General features: G+C 41.9%; 1 protein-coding gene across 1 annotated transcript in view; it reads left to right on the plus strand.

Moving 5' to 3' along the window:
* Nucleotides 1-17243, plus strand: part of LOC126405484 (carbohydrate sulfotransferase 12-like) — a 21354-nt gene extending 4111 nt beyond the window's left edge. Inside the window, exons 2-5 of the mRNA XM_050069239.1 lie at nt 4417-5116; nt 7384-7536; nt 7777-7956; nt 9168-17243. Of these exons, the coding sequence (XP_049925196.1) occupies nt 4751-5116; nt 7384-7536; nt 7777-7956; nt 9168-9716 (1248 nt within the window). The 5' untranslated portion in view covers nt 4417-4750 and the 3' untranslated portion in view covers nt 9717-17243. The remainder of the gene's footprint in view (nt 1-4416; nt 5117-7383; nt 7537-7776; nt 7957-9167) is intronic.
* Nucleotides 17244-17383: the final 140 nt, after the last annotated feature.

A 17383-nucleotide genomic window follows, 5' to 3' on the forward strand; every position in this document is an offset into this window, starting at 1 on the left:
TATGTCCGTCGGGGAACTAGATATTTTAAATGGTTCGGCTCACAAAAACGGAATTAAAATAAAACAAAATAAAATAAAATAATATCCTGTGCCCAATAATTCGGTACAGGGTCGTGCCGAACCGAAAGTCGCGTACCGAACGGTTCGACACAAATACATGTACCGTTACGGCCCTAGTACACAGTGTGCATTCAGCAGCTTTATACATCCTAAAACAACTTTGACTCACACGGGACTCAAACCCCAGTCTCCTGTGTGACAGTCCTGTGCTTAACTCATCTCCTAACCCAGATCTCCTGACTCTCTGGCAGTAAATGTGCGAGTTTTTCTCGTAAATTTACCACTTTAACCTCGGAGAAAATCCAAGATTGGATAGTACTAACCCCAACCATGACTAATCCTAACTGCTTCCAGCCTCAAAGCGCCAACATAATGAGCACTAACTTATCACAACAGGCAGTGTGATCCATAATGATGTGTCATGGGGATACAGCCTAATACCTGCAGTGTGACTGTTTTTGCCCAGGAGCATATAGACACTCCAATAATCTTGTCAGCCATATGTGAAGATGATGTGTTTTACGGCTTCGGCTCTCAGTTTAAGGTAAATTGAATATCTTTGGGTTATGGACTGTTGGTCGGACAAAACAGCACATCTAAAGATGTGGTTTTCGAAGTGCGTTTCACCTCTCATCCAAGAAGCTTCTTCAGTTCTAATTGACTGGTGCCGAGTTGCAGGCTATAAACTCTGTGTGGGTGTGAACCCTTTAAGAGGCAGTGAGGTCACACAAGAGTTGTTGACCCACCCGGCCATCATGTGTGTCATTAGGGTGAGATGGTTCCAGGTGTGAAAGGGTGTTAAGCTGTCTGGGGAAGTGGTGCCTTAGGTCACCTCCTCTTTTTAACGATGGTTGTGCTAGTTTGACGTAAATGGCTTCCTCTTACAAACCGTCCATCTTCTCTGGCCAAGATGTGATTGCCATCCTCGAAGGAGTGTCCCTTCTCCTTTTGATGTAAAAGGTCGACTGAGTCTTGACCTGAGGAGCTGGCTCAAGCAGAGAGAAAGTCTCTGTCTGTGTCCGAGAATCTTCACTTTAAGATGTCTCCTTACAGCGGGTATTTTCCCCAATTTTTTGGCATTTTACAGACAAAAAGTGTCATTTGATTAATCCATCATCAGAATAATCTTCAGTTGCATCCCTGCAATATTTCCTCTGAACTGTGGTGGAGTTGAAGTAGACCTATAAACTAGCATGTAGTACTGGGTAAGAGTGCTCTCTTTTCTAACTTTAATTTCAGTAAATCCACCTTCCTCATTCCACCGCTGACAGAACATGTTCATACGTCCTGTCCTTGCTATGCCTGATTTAATGCACATTATGGGACAGCAGTCGATTCATTGGTGTGGCAAAGAGGAAGAGGAGTGTAGTCTGCAGCCTCTGGAGAGGGGAATGATGATTTTCCATGTCAATGGTCTCCTCTCAGCTTCAGGAAAGAGGAAATAATATGACGACTGTTGCATGAGAGCTCCAAATATAGAAGAGTGTCAGAATGGAAAAGTGACGCCCTGTGACTTTTAAACTGAGCACAAGAAGAAGGAGAGGACAGTCTGTAGATAAAGTGGTAGTAAGAAATTGTGACTAAGATAAGCCACAGGTAGAGCAGACACAGGCCATCTTTCTTCAGCTCACCGTGGACTATTTTGTGCATTGCATGAGCACAGTAAGCTTCAGTGTACATGCGGAACGTATCTTGGTTAGGTGTGTGAAATATTTGCTACTGGCCCTCTTTCAAAGGTTGCTAACATAGGGGCTTTTATTACCTCAGGGTTGCTCAGTATTAAAATGTGCCCATGCTGTACCATAGTCTATAGGAAGCCTGGTATGGGTACAGCAGGATACTTGTGCAGTGCAAAAGTTATTACTTTTTGGTATGCAGAGCCCTCTGGCATGCACACATTTGACAACCACTTGTGATTTTACTGCTGGGAGTGGGAGTTGAGTTCACTCTGAGAGGTGAAGGAGAAATTCAGTTCAAAAATGTGAAGCCAATGCGCTGTCAGACTCGCTCACACTGCTCTAGTTTTCAAGCCTTATTTAACAGAAGAGCAAGAAAACCTCACTCACATAAGAACTTTTCCTTCGTATTTTATTTTGTCCTGATAATCCGTAGTCCGTCTTTTTGTCATGTTGTCATTAAGACCGCCTAAACTGAGACCAAATCATGATCAAAACCAGTGTATAGAGACTGAGACATGACATAAAGGGGTTGAGACCAAGTCCAGGCCAGAGCGTCCCACACTGCATGACACACTTATGATAAAATGTGGAACGCACAAGCCACAGTCAGTCCTCAAATTAATCTGAAAGATCCACATTCCCACAAAGACACCAACAGAAAACAAAGAAATATTCCTCTTCATTCACTTTTTTATTGCCATACTGTATATATGTGTGTAAGTATAAGTGAACCATGAAAAAAGACTTGATAAAATCATGAAAAGGCTTAGCAGAGCAGAGGCAATCTTGTTTCCTCATCTAGTGGTGAGGATTGCAGATTTCAACCAGCTGAAACTTCGTCAGTGGTCATTGTTCAGGAGGTTTTTTATTGTGAGCTGAATTATCGGCAGAGGTCTGTTCCTCTCTAAACAAACGGTGATTTAAATCCAGCGTTCCCATTTTTATCACTTTGGAAAAGTGATAAAAATTTGTTCTGTGTAATGAAATTGTCACAGTAATCCTCCGTGGATAACCTTCCATAAAATGTAACATAACAGTAAATGTATTTTCTGTAGCTGACTGCACAACGTAACTCTAATATGCGTCATTGTGTGATAACGTTTTATTTCCTCATTTTCTCCCCTCATTCTGTCTCTCCCTTTTATGTTTAATATTTGATCTTTATTTCAGACATGTTAAATAAAGACACGAATATACAAACAAGCAGACAGACAGTAGTATTTACAAAAATTCAAAAGCATAATGTGAAAGCAAATTGTCAATGTACAGTTAGTTTGATTTACACAACCGAAAAGGAGTGGGAGGAAGTATATCCTTATTAAATTACACCCCCTCTCCTTGAGTTATTGAGTGAAAAGAAACAGGCAGCTTCCTTATATAGATAAACGTATACCCTAGACTTTTATAAATATATAGTTTTTATTACCATTTAACTTTGTCACACAAAAAAAATCCTTAATTACCAAATATCTGTCTTACAAAATATAAACCTGTCTTAGTATATAATATATATATATATATTACCATTTATCCATGACTTACAGATATAAAACATGTTTGCCCAATAGCTGAAATTATGTTTGAAATGAGTTTGAATGTGATCTGTTTGAAAAATGCCGGGCAAGTGGGGTGAGAATTTTTTTTTTTTTGTTACGGGTCCTTGAAACGTCATGGAAAAGTTTTGAAATTTTGTCCGTGACGATGTGTGGGAACACTGTAAACTGGTGAAACACTGATTAAAACAGTTTCACCATGCTCTTGTAGTGGAGGGGCTGTTAACTACAGTGACTCACGTGAAAACACCAAAATGTAAATGGCTCTATTTAGAGCCAGTTTGTCCCCTTTGGGATGCTGTAGAAATATAGTGGTGCGACATAGCGATCTCAGATGAGGACCCACTCCCTATGATATAAACAGCTCATTCTAAGGTAATGAAAACACAATGATGCTTATTTTTATGTGATTATATACTAGAGAAAACATGCTTATTAAATTATATTCCATTTCTGCCAATATATTCCCCTAAAACCTACACACTGGACCTTTAATCATCTTTATTTAACACTCCTTTTTTGCAAGTGTAATGTAGTGATATTCCTGCATTTGTGGTCCTGACTGGTCTTGAAATAAAATCCTCTTTGTCTGAGACTGAGACAATACCGAGTAAAAATGTGGTCAAGTCTGAGACAGAGACCTTCAAAAAGTGGTTTTGAGACTAAGGCCGATCTTTAATGCTACAACACTGGCTTTTGTAAGTGTGAGACTCTACCTAGATGCTTGAATTTAGAAACACAAGAAATTCAGCAACACATGTGAACACTTAGACGATCTTCAAAGTGCTGGTCCACAGACTTGGTCTATTTGTATACTTTACATGTAACTTGGTTTGTCATTAAATTGTCTTTGTTCTCGCTCGCTGCTGAAATCCCTGCGTTTTTGTGAGCTCATCTGTGTGTCGGTGATTCTTCTTGTTCAAATGTTCTCACAAAAAAAATCCAATTTAGATGTGATAATGTCTGTGTTACAATAATTTTTGGTGACATTTTGCTGCTCAGTGATTAGACAAGCACATAATTTGATTTTAGAGACTAAGGTTTTTATTAAACCCTGAGAAAGATGGACTATGTAACGGTGGTTTTCTCCCTCTGTGTGTGTGTGTGTGTGTGTGTGTGTGCAGGGTGCTGCAGGCGTGGAGCAGAGGTGAGACTTTATCCATGGATGACCAGTCACACTCCTGTACAGCACACTCCTGCAGTGCAGCAGCATCATGATAAGCCCGCCACAGACTCTGCTCTAGCTGCCGTCTATCTATCGCCATGGTGAGAGAGAGAGCTCCTGGACCTTGACTCTGTTGCCATGGTGACCCTGTAGCAAGAACCCTATAACTCCAATCTGTTGCCCCGGCGATCACATATAAAAACTATTTCAATCTGCTGCCATGGTGACGCTGTAAACGCCTTATCAAGTCATAGTCAGTTGCTATGGTGATCCTGTAGCGAGCAGCAGTCGCCATGGGAACGTCCAGGATGTTCCGCATCTTTGTCGTCCTGGGCTCGGCCTTCATGATCCTCCTGATCATCATTTACTGGGACGATGTCGGAGCCTCGCACCTGTATTTGCACACTCCTGTGTCGCCGGGCCCCAAGATCCCGCATCACCCTCCTCACCAGGGGCCTCAGACCTCCCGGACCCCGTCCTTCCTGTCCGACATCGACGCCTTCGTAAACCAGTTCTTAGAGCCGGGAACTGGGGAGCCCACAGACCCTGCGCCACCTGATACAAGTAACCAATCGGAGAAAGCAGAGGAGCGGTATATACCGAGGCGGGAGTGGAAAATTCACCTGACTCCAGTGGCAACTGAGCTCCGTGAGAGACAGGTTAATATCATCTCCTTCTTCTTCTTCTTCTTCCTCGGAATATTATTTATTATTATCTTTAATTGCACTAAAAGTATTAAATGTTAAAATGTTAAAGGGACAGTTCACCCCAAAATCAAAACTACATATTTTCCTCTTACCTGTAGTGCTATTTATCAGTCTCAAACAGGGGTCGTCAACATTTTTCGGGCCAAGGACCCCTTAGCTTATAGCAACTGAGTTGCACTTGGGTCTTCTCTTCTTTGCACTTGGCCTGTGGCTGCTAAGTCAGCAGCAGTTGTAGCATTTCGAGGTGCATTAGCCTCAACCTTTGCACTTTTGCCAGTGGTTTCCATGGTGGATGTATGGCAGAGTCTCTTGCACAAATTGTTAGTTTTCTGGTTCACTTCATTGTTATAGATAAGTGCTGCACAGTAATTTAGGCCTTGTTTACACGGATACCGATACAAATAAAAACAGATTTTTATTTATCTCGTATAAAAAAAAAATCCCGGTTTACACGGTCAGTTGTGAAAACAATATCCCTGTTTCCGCGAAAATGCAGAAACGGCAGCTTTTTGCTGCAGTTAGCATGTCAGGCCAGTAGGTGGCGATACGCCATATGTCAAACACCATAGAGGAACATTCTGCACATGCACAGTGATTTGTTTTCCTCTTGGCGCTAGTGATAAAAACAATGATAAACTGCATTTTAACCTTATGTAGCATAGTTAGCTGCTATGCACTTACTAATATTGGGCACAGCAGACGTCTTTGTTCGCAGATGTAGCGGTGATGTTGATGCAGCAGCGCTAAGTTCATTTGTAAGCTCGTAAGTAGTCCCAAAAGTGCTAACAAAACGTAAACAACCCGGCATATATCCGCCATTGTTGTTGTGGTTCCCGGGCGCCTGATGGGCATGTGCGAACTGGGTTGCAACGTCATCGTTTTCCAAAATCTCTGCCTATCCTGTTTGCACATCTCCATAGAAATAATAATAATTTTAAAAACTTTCACTTTGGAAGCCATTTTCGAAAATCTCTGTTTTCATCAAGAAAAACGCCGGTTACGTGAAATATACGGAACCGTATAAACAGGCCCTAAGTGTAAGCTAGCTCACATGATTGTACAAGGATTCATTGGTGGCAGCCTATCATCAGTGTTGTGTACCGTAAATTAAATGGGTTTATTATAGGGGTGGGAGAAAAAATGGATATAGCATAGTATTGCAATATTTTTGTGTGGCAAAATTGTATCATCATATGGTGAAATTAAATAAATTATTGATATTACAAATACAAAATTAACTTTAGGTAGCCTACTTGAATAATAAAATCAATTACTTTTTACGTCCACTTCATACATTGTGCTGCAAAAAAATGAAGTGAGATGAACAGACTGAAAACTTCATCTTATTATATGCTGACAAAATTTTCCTTTGGGGGACTTTATTTGCCGTTGAAAAAAGGTAATACATCACAACGTATCACAAAGTATTTTATTGCAATACTCAGCATATTGCAACATGTTTAAAATAGCACTAATATTGTATCATGACCAAAGTATTGTGATAATATCGTATCGTGGAGCCTTTGGTGATTCCCACCCCTAGTTTATTATAGATAGGCTGATAGGTACACACTTCTTCTGTGCAGTGATACAGTTGTAGTTTGGTAGAAAGAAATAGTTCCTTCACAGTAAGGTCTGTGGATTATCTTGAGTAACTGGGTCATGATTTCTGGAAAGAGACATTGCTGTTGAGTTTTTAAGATGTATATTTTTGACACTTTTAGCACCACAGGCTGAGTGACATGTAGTTCCATTATATTGGAGAGAAGGCAGACATCTCTACAGCTGATATCTCCAACGCTTGGCAAGTAACATGCTAAAATAAAATACAGTCTAAAGTTGCCATTTCTCTATTTAAAGACCTACGGCTTAACAGCACAGGTGTTTTCCCTTATGTTGCCTAATTAGTGTACTGGACAGCCTGGACACTGTTTGATTAGCACTTCTGTTGCACCTGTTTGGGTGGGACAGTTTACAGCTTTATCATTCTTAATGGATTGTGTAGCAGCACATCTTCACCAAGTTTTAAAACGTGCAGGGGTCTAATCAGCCAGAATAAGTGGGAACACCTGTGAGGGTGTGCAGGACTAAAGTCAGGAGTTACTGATTAAAGAATAGACGAGATGAATCTGACCAGACACTATTAATCCATTTATACTGGTTACATATATTTTAATAAATAATACATTTGTCTGTGCTTCACCAAATGGTACATCCAGGAGCAGCGGCGGAAGTTGCTTCAGGAGATGTGTGCTAACGACAGCGTGGTGTTTCCTGGCAAAAACCGTTCGTTTGACGACATTCCCAACAGGGAGCTGGATCACCTTATTGTGGACGACAGGCACGGTATCATCTACTGCTATGTTCCCAAGGTATGCAAACTCCTACAACATTTTATCTCCTTTTAGTTATGTTCATGTTGATGTTTGTGCTCTTTTAAAATGGTTAAAATGTATTTTTCACATGACCAGACAAGAAACAGATCAGTATGTCCAATCGTCTTTATGGCAATACAATCCCACCTACGTCCTCCAGCGTCCACCCATTTCACTGTAATAACTGAGTATTTATTTTAGACTTCTGACATGTGCTCCCTGCCTTCCCACTCTCAGGTTGCGTGCAGTAACTGGAAGCGCATCATGATAGTTCTCAGCGAAAGCCTGCTGAGGGACGGTGTTCCCCAGAGAGACCCGATGGCCATCCCCAGAGACCTGGTCCACAACAGCAGCATGCACTTTACCTTTAACAAGTTCTGGAAACGTTACGGCAAGTTTGCGAGGCACCTCATGAAGGTCAGTTCAGATACTAAACTATATGTTTTTATTTTTAATGTTTATTTGTAGAGAGACAAGTATGTAGCATAATCCACAGCCACACAAGCCAGTGGTGTGTGCTGCAGAACACTGGTGTGCCATGAGATCTTGTCTTGCCCTTTGGTGTACCTTGGACACAAAATGTTTGAAAACCACTGCTCTAATATAATTTGCAATGCCTGAAACCACAACAAATGTCAAAGAAACAGTACAAAACACAAACTCAACAATAAATGCAAACACAAAACTCAAGCTCAAGCTCGAGACTCGCCCTAGATTTTTATCATATTATTCCATCTGCTAGCTTTTCTTCACACTTGGCAGTTCTGTCCCTCCCACACAAAGACGTGAGTTTTATTTTTAGAGATGTGTTTTGGTGCAACTCCAGAGGTCACGTAATGATGCAGAGGTCACTGAGACAAATGAAACCCAACCTGGGTCACTGTGTGCTTCTGGCCACAGATTTATTTTTAAATAAAGTCAATATTCACAAAAGGTCACTCACCACACGGGAAACCATTCATTGTCAGAGTCCTCTGACGTCTACTTCATGGTTTAAATGTGAGTGTGAATCACAAGTTTTATCACAAAACAATCTCGTCTAATCATCACTCTGTAACCTGTGACAGGCTGTTATGATACCACAACTATCACACATTCACATAGGTGTAGTTTTTTGTCGAGCCGTGAGCATCACGTAGGTTTACATTACCAAAGGTTTATGACAAAATCTCTCGTCGACATCGACTCCTATGTGCACACGGTGAGAGAGGAGCCGCTGACTGAGTTCCCTCTGAGCTGTAAGTCACTAAAAGAGTCTGAGAAGTCCGGGGCTGTTCATGAAACATTCAGGACGCCACAGTTTATTCCACACTACTGAAGCTGCTCCTCTTTTTGGAACCACCGTGGAGTCTGTAATAATTTTGCTTTCAGCCATGCTTGCTGTTGCCGTGGGTAACAGCATGACGTCAATTTGTCAACAAGTTGAAATATCGCGAGTTTTTCATGTCATATTAAAAATTCTACTGGTATTACTGTGAATGAGATGATATGGCACACCCCTATCTTTAAGCGTGGTATTAGTAGTTCTGTCTCATATTTTCACGCCTCCACCATCTCTGTTAATTGTCCGTTGTATGAGTGGTGATGAGATGTTACATGTTAATAAAATCCTCTTTCATTTTTCAAAGGTGAAGCTGAAGAAGTACACCAAGTTTATTTTTGTGCGGGACCCCTTTGTGCGCCTCATCTCAGCCTACCGCAACAAGTTCGAGCTGCGCAACGAAGACTTCTACCGGCGCTTTGCACAGGTCATGCTGCGTCGCTACGCCAACCAGCCGACGCCCCCTGCCTCTGTGGACGAGGCGTTCGGCGTGGGCATCCATCCCTCCTTTTCCCACTTCATCCAGTACCTCCTGGACCCTCAGACAGAGAAGGAGATGCCCTTTAACGAGCACTGGCGGCAGGTGTATCGGCTTTGCCATCCATGCCAGATTCAGTATGACTTTGTGGGCCACCTGGAGACGGCGGAGGAGGATGCCGAGCACCTACTGCGCCAGCTGCGGGTGGACAACGTGGTGGAGTTCCCCACCTCCCATAGGAACCTCACAGCCAGCAGCTGGGAGGCTGATTGGTTCAGCACAGTGCCTGTGGAGGCGCGGAGAGAACTCTACAAGCTGTACGAACCTGACTTCAGGCTCTTTGGCTACGACAGACCAGACTCGGTCCTCAATGAGTGACTCGTGTTTCTACTAAACTGACCCAGGCACACACAGACAAACCATTTTTTATGTAATGAGATAATGCTACACTCCAGCAACAGTGACACCTCCCCCTTGTTCTGGGCTTTGCAGATGTGTTCTCCAGTCCTGTCTGTTGTACACTGAATGTGCACATTGTTAGGGACGCTCCAAGAAAGCACACTGATGAGGTGAATCCAGGTTAACAGCCATTATCAATTATGAAATCACAAAGATAACAAGAAGCACACAAGTTAGAGTTGTGCAAACAGCACGTGTCCCTTACATGTTGCACATTCAGTGTAGTCCCTAAGGTGCTGTGTGTAACTCTGGAGAAAGATAGCTCACTGTCGAGTCTCATTTCTAGGTCATCAGATACTGACGCTTTGGGTTGGTAGTCGGACCCAAGCAGCAACCCAAAGCGTCAGTATCTGACAACCTGGGAATGAGACTCAACAATCAGCCATCTTTCTCCAGAGTTACACACAGCGCTTCTAAGTGAGTGTCTAGCACTCGCAACGCTGATGTCACGCCACGCCTGTCATTTGTGACGTCACAGTCGTGCTGTGACCAACTGTGACGATCACACAGGCTTTGTAGCAGGACGCCGAAGTGATGTCACGGAGCCATACTCTGTTTGCGATGTCGTAGAAACCCGTTTGGTCATGACACAGATGCAGCGGACGGCGGGTGATTAGTTACAACAAGGTGTTACTAGATATTAGTTTTAAAGGAATAGTTCACCCACAAAATGATCACTTGTATGTCAGTAACTCACCCTGTGGTCAGACAGACAATCCAGGAACAAAAAAAAAATCTTGAACTGGAGTAAAAGGAGGCCGTGTTCAACAACTTTATCAGAACATCATCTTACAAAGTCTCAATTCTGCACGAGTGGCGTGCACACTACTCGACTGTTTATGCGCAAGTGTTTTACAGAGCATACGACTAGATTTCAATCCGGAGAGACTCGTTTTTTTGTTGCAGAAAGAATATTTATTAACGTGCAAATAATAAACATGTGGAAAGTCTTTGGTGATTAGACCCCGTAGAGATGGTGTGATTTAAGGAGGGTGATGAATCCATAGTCGAATAGGGAACCCCCGGGGTCTAGACACTGGTGGTGGTAGAGGTGGTGAAGATGAGATGGAGAAGTGCCGATGATCTGGATGAGTAGAGGAATGAGTCTTTGTTGAGCTTGTCCTGGACTCTGGATACGATGGCTGGAGGTGAGCAAGGTGGAGGAGGGCGCGAAGATTCTGCCTAAAATGATGGCTGGCAGCAGCAGAGGAGAGAGCAGAAAATTTTGCAGTGCTTTCCTGATTGGCTGATAGAGATCGTGGTTAAGTTTGATTGGATAACTAGAAGAGTGAACACCCATAGTCAGCTGATTAGAGGAAGTAGTGAGAGTGGGATGGAAAGAGTTGTGAATGGATGAGCACAAAGAAAGTCTTCCTGATTGAACTTGAGCGTCGTAACACAAACTAAAGCTCAGTTCAGACCAAAGATTTGTGACCAGACGAAACCGCTTTAGAACGTTGGAGAGAAAAGTTGCAGCGGTGTGAACTCGACTCAAGCAGGCTGATGGTGTCACCTGCAACTCTGTTGGTCAAATCGCAGTGGCTGGTTTTAGAACGTAAAGCACGTCACCTGTTTCTGGTCAAGTCAAAATGACCGCAGACGGCGTGTTCGCTTGCTGCAGCAGGTGGTCCATCCCTGCCGAGCCCTCTGTTTCCATCCTACCAGTGTGCCGGTGTCGGATGGTGGGCTGCTGCTGCTTGCTGTATGTGCTTATGCCCTCCTACAAACACACATTCTCATTGACTGATTAATTGGCGCTGCTTACTTGTATTATTGTGGCATATTTGTCATGAATACAGTCCATCTGATGCTGGTTTTGTTTCTGTTTTTCATAGTTTCATCACCACTACAAATGCAGCTGTAGCCAGTATCTCACTAGCCATGTTTCCATCAGCCTGTTTAGATGCGCATCTAGAAGTATCGCATTGGAAAATTATGATGGAAACGCCAAAATTCGAATTAAAATCCCCTGATTCGCACAAACTAAAATACGCTCGCTTTAGCCAGGTTTTGGTTGATTCGAAAAAATGTTGATTCGCAAAACGGGGGATGGAAACAGTTATGTTTGAATTAAGTCTGACGTAGCGCACCTCTCTCCATGGTGATATCCACACTCCGGGTCGGGAAGGCAGTAATGCATTTACAAGCTGGTTGCCAACCGCCAGAAAACGTAGAAGAAGAAGAATGCAAGACTTGTTTTGTTTCTGCAGAAAACTCGCGTGAGTTTGTAGTTTTCACCAAAGTCCGTACATTTAATGGAAACACACAGGATTCGTATTTCTTTTAATGCGCATTTCCCAATGATTCAAATCACTTTTGGATGGAAACATAGCTACTGTCACTGTCCTCACTCATATTTTAAGAAGCTACAAATTATATTCAGCCACAAAATAAACCTGAAAAGCTGCAAATCAGTACAGAAGCACAGAGAGTTGTTACATAGAGGTGATACACCATCATCTAGTTGCATTGGTGTGAACTGGCAGGTTTTAAGAACGTTGCAGAACGGCGCATTGCAAGAAGTTGCCTGTTTCAACTCGTCTCGTCGAGAATCTTTGGTGTGAACTGGGCTTAACTGATCGAGGCAGTGGTAGACCAGCAACTCCCCTTTTCAGCGAGGTAAAGTTACTGTTTTATGGATGGAGTCTGGCTTAGAGAAGTTTCACTTTCCGGTCAGTTGTCTGTCGGAAAACGTTGTCCTGTTTGGGAAGTACTCAGCACACGACTTGGATTGTACGGCACAAGTTGTGTGAGAGTATGTAAATGGATGTTTTGAATGTTCTGCACTTCCGGATTCTTTAATCGCCACAGAGTCACGCAAGAAAAGCTGATTTTTTTTTCACGAATTTAACGTAACACATGGTGAGTAATTGACATACAAATGATCATTTTGTGGGTGAGGTGTTCCTTGAAGTGTAGTTGCACTAGAGTATTAGTTGTCGTCTAATTTATTTCACATTGTGTAAGTGCAATGTTTATGTCAAGCATGAAAGGGATTTTTATGTGTTTAAAAATACACAGTAATGACAGCTATCGGCACCAGAAACAGGTAGAAGTCTTTTATACCTCATACTCAGATTAAGAGGATACTCGTATGTTATGTAACACATACTGCAAACCCTACTGCTTCTCCAGACCTGGCTCATTAGGCTTCACAGTGGAGGTTATATTAATAGAAACATTTCAGACAACATGTTAGCAGCTTGCTTTATTCGACCAGTTTAAAAACATGTTATCTCATCATATAGAAGCACAGCAGCTCCAGTGAGCGTCAGACTGCACAGCTCGATTTGTCTCAGCTTGTCTTTGAGGCACAAAACTGGAGTTTCGACATTCTTTTGATTTAATCTCAGCTGGATGTACACAGGTGAGCCGCTGTGTATTTAAACTAACTGTTTTTCAAAGGGAACATTTTCTTTAATTGCTCTGTTGTGCCGCCACGGCACCGTTATCATCAGCATTTGATCACCTTTGTGTTTCCATGCACAGACTGCAGTTATTAACACTGACCTACATTGGGTAACCCTGGAGACTGCAACAGCATTGTTGTTCCCCTCCAAAAATGATGAACATGTTTTTTTTTTTTACTTTTCAAGGGCAGCATTTTCACGGGGCGCAGTATTTTGTAGCAAGGAGCTGAGCACATTTCATGAAGACGACAGGGAGTGTTTTTTAGTATGTGCAGTGAGAATACGTCACTCCAAGAGCTGGGTTGGTGCAAGATGAGGCTATGGTCAGTATAAAAGAAATACGTCACCTCCAAAATGGACATTTCTGCATCAATGTCACACCCTTTCATTGAGCTCACCACGAGCCTCCACGGTGAACGAAGAATCCAAAAACTGCCCCCGACTAAGAAATTTCCTAGTCGACCAATAGTCATCATTTAGGGCCGTTACTCGACTAGTCTCCTGCATGTTTATGATATAGATTTGATTATTAAATGATTTATTTTGGTGGTTTGAGTTGCAGGTACTAATGAACCTTCATTAATATAGGCCTATATTTTATCTCCAAGTGCACGCCACACACTGAGCGAGCCACCTGTTAATGACGCTGTGGGCTAATGGGCATGTAGCTACTTCCATGTTTCAGATGATACGTCATGTTTGTAGTCGACCAATGAAGATGAGTTTACATATCACCTTGGGTTTGTCCTTCACCTTCTCAAAATGATCCCACACTTTGGATTTCCTGCCCGACATGTTATTAACTAGCCTGTGGAATAACCGCAGGTACCAGCCCTGGAAATTAACCTGACTCCTGTCTGACTGCTGAGCGTGGACACTTCCTGTGTCTGTCCTTGCAGATTAAATTCCCACATGGTCCAGTCATATAGGTTTGGATTTATTCTTGAAGGTGCAGCTCCTAATAGAGTTTCATGTTTTTTTTCTCTGCGACAAAACAACCAATGAAATCTTGACCTTTCTGGCTGACTAGCGTTTAGTCGACTATTAGGGGGCAGCCCTAGTCAAAACATCCTTTTACAAACTCTCACAAAACTCGCACAGTATAGTCCAAGTTTCATTTATCTATTCATATGCTCAATTCTTCCCAAACAGACAGCCCTATCTGACGGGTAACTGAACTAAGAGTGAAACTTACCTATGCTCTCTTCAGTGCCAGACTCCATTGAGAAAAACAGTAATTTTACCTCCCTGAATGTAGGAGCTGCAGGTCTACCTCTGCCTCGATCAGTGAGTTTGTTTGTGTTATTGTGTGACTTTGGTGAATCTGATCTAACCCGTTAAGGCACCAAAGTCACACAAAAACACAAACTGCCTAACTGACTGAGGCAGCAGTAGTCCAGCAGCTCCGGTGTTCAGCGAGTTTAAATGACTGTTTTTGTCAATGGAGTCTGGCATTGAAGAGAGCATCAATAGGTTTCACTTTTAATTCAGTTGCCGTTGGACAGCACTGTCTGTTTGGGAAGTACTGAGCACACGACTGGATAAATGTGACTTTGGGAGTTGTGTGAGAGTTTGTAAATCAAGCTGATATAAGTTTTTTTGGTGTTAAACACTGTCGCCTTTGACTCCAGTTCATCAGGAACTTTCTGATTTTGGATTCTTTGTTCACTGTGGATGCATGTGAGAAGAAGTTTCCTTCACAAATTCGACACAGCACAGAGTGAGTAATTGATATACACGTGGTAATTTGGTGGGGGGGGGGGTGTTCTTTTAACGTCAGAGTTTCCATATAAGGCGAGATCATGGTACGAGTCAGGATGAATCACATCATGATATGAGCATGGAAGGATAAGAAGAAGAGCGGAAGGATAAGACAGTGCCTTTGGTTGCAAAAGTTTACACAGCAAAAAAAAAGTATTTTTGTAGAAGGACTTAATTTTTACTTTGAACATAATACAGTGAGAGCTGTATGAAGCCGCAGCGAGGTATATTTGATATACTGGGCCTTGTTTATCTTGTGTGGTTATTCTTCGGAAAGAATAGAAAACAGCAGAGCCCTTCAGCAGAAACTGTCTTTATGGGACTTTGTATGATTCACGACTCTGTGAGGACTCTCTCAGTGTGCTTGTGTCCAGTGCATTGCTTTGTGTATCGTTAAAACACGCAGGAAAACTGTGTGGTTTGTACTGTATGTGATGTCATGGACACGTGGCTCTGTGCCACATTATTCTGCAAGTCACCGAGATGTACATGTTCACACTTGACTCAGTGTTGTCTCACTGCCTTTTGGTTTATTTGTTCTGTACAAGTGTGGGGCATTTTGATTCCTTAATGACTTAGTCACACCTGGATAGGATGGAATTATTTAGCTTCTGTGGCTGGATTTCCCAAAAGTTTGTCATCATCACTGGGCGTGTTTTTTCCATGTTGGTTTAAATACACACACAGAAAAGTCGTCTCACACTCTCACCTCACCAGTGTTCGGATTTTTCTTTGGTATTTTTATAATGTTCTTTTGCTGTATTTTCTTACGTTACTGTCCTGAACCATGTCCGAAATTTTATTCTTGGCTGTATTTTTTATTTCTTTAAAAGTGCAAACAACACCGTAAGATGGAGTGATTTTGTAAGGGAAAAAGAAACGGTTTATTTATTGGTGCAGTAAAACCTATGAGTACATGCTGCTTCTGTAATCGGAAAACCAGTCTTGGAGTGTTTAAAGGTGACTTTGGTATTTGAAAACCTAGACCATATTTTCCCATGTTTTTGTGTCTCAGTGACTAAGGGGAAAAACAGTTTCAGGGCATGTGTGTCACATCCGCTAAACGTGCTTGTTTTTGCCACTAACAAGCTCAAAGTATTATTTTAAGTGTCTGTTAACATTGTGGAAAGGATCCCTACAGAGATGGACCTTTTTAAAGAGTAAGATCCTTTTTGTTTAATCAGAAACAGCCCTGAAATCACTATCGCCAAACCCACCAGACTCCATTTAAATAAACAGCAATTTTATCACCATAAAAACACACTTCATTCAAAGCCGACAGAAACAAAATGAACCTCACCAAACCATTTATCTTTGTCTTTCCTCTGTCTCAACAAACACCAATTTTAGTTTGGCTGGAATTAACCCTTAATTCACCCAGTTAGATGTGAAAACATGCTGCCTCTATACACACTAAAATTACTGTTTATTTAAATGGAGTCTGGTGGGTTTGGCGATGACGATTTCAGGGCTGTGTCTGGTTAAACAAAAAGGATCTCACTCTTTAACAAAAAGGTCTATCTCTGTAGGGATCCTTTCCATAATGTTGTCAGACACTTAGAATAATAATCTGAGCCTGTCAGTGGCAAAACCAAGCACCTTAAGTGGACGCACGCTGACTGGGACGATGCCCTGAGTGGTTACATTGCAGCGATAGAGATTTTGGGGCTGTTTCTGGTTAAACAAAAAGGATCTTACCCTTTAACAAAAAGGTCTATCTCTGTAGGGATCCTTTCCATAATGTTGTCAGACACTTAGAATAATAATCTGAGCCTGTCAGTGGCAAAATCGAGCACTTTTAGTGGATGTAACGCCTCGAAATTGCTGTTCCCATTAGAAAAAAATTGGGACAGTAGGGTCCAGGTCGAAAAACACCAAAGTTACCCTTCAATGGATGTTTAAGAAGATTAAAGTTTGACTGATGGTGTCTATTTTTGTCCACAGTGACCTGACGCTTCAACATCATTGCTTTGAGCAGCTTAAATATTTGTCGAAGCTGCAGTGCCAAACATTGTCCCACATTTTGACCTCATGCCGATCCCTAACATTAAATAGTGTCACAGACCAAAAAGAACCCTCAAATCTATTTTTGTGATTCATGTTTTTGTAAAATGTATAAATATTTCATAAAGTCACAAGAGACTTTGCCGTCACACAAACTCGTTTCTTCTCTCATACAAAGGGAAAAATGCAAAGCATTCAGTTTCATCAGTGTTATGGTGTCATGCATCATCTGGTCTTTGTACAAGAGAAATAAAGGTTGTGGGGCATGATGGAAAATGTTTTTGCCTCTCTCTGTAAATTATGCATTCTGTATCAGTATTATATGACGTAATGACACTATATGATTAATGTTAGATATATTTGCACAAAGATAGCCCTCTAGTAATATATGTTATTGTCTCAACACCATGA

Source organism: Epinephelus moara, chromosome 18 (assembly GCF_006386435.1).
Source record: "Epinephelus moara isolate mb chromosome 18, YSFRI_EMoa_1.0, whole genome shotgun sequence".
NCBI classification, from domain to species: Eukaryota; Metazoa; Chordata; class Actinopteri; order Perciformes; family Serranidae; genus Epinephelus; species Epinephelus moara.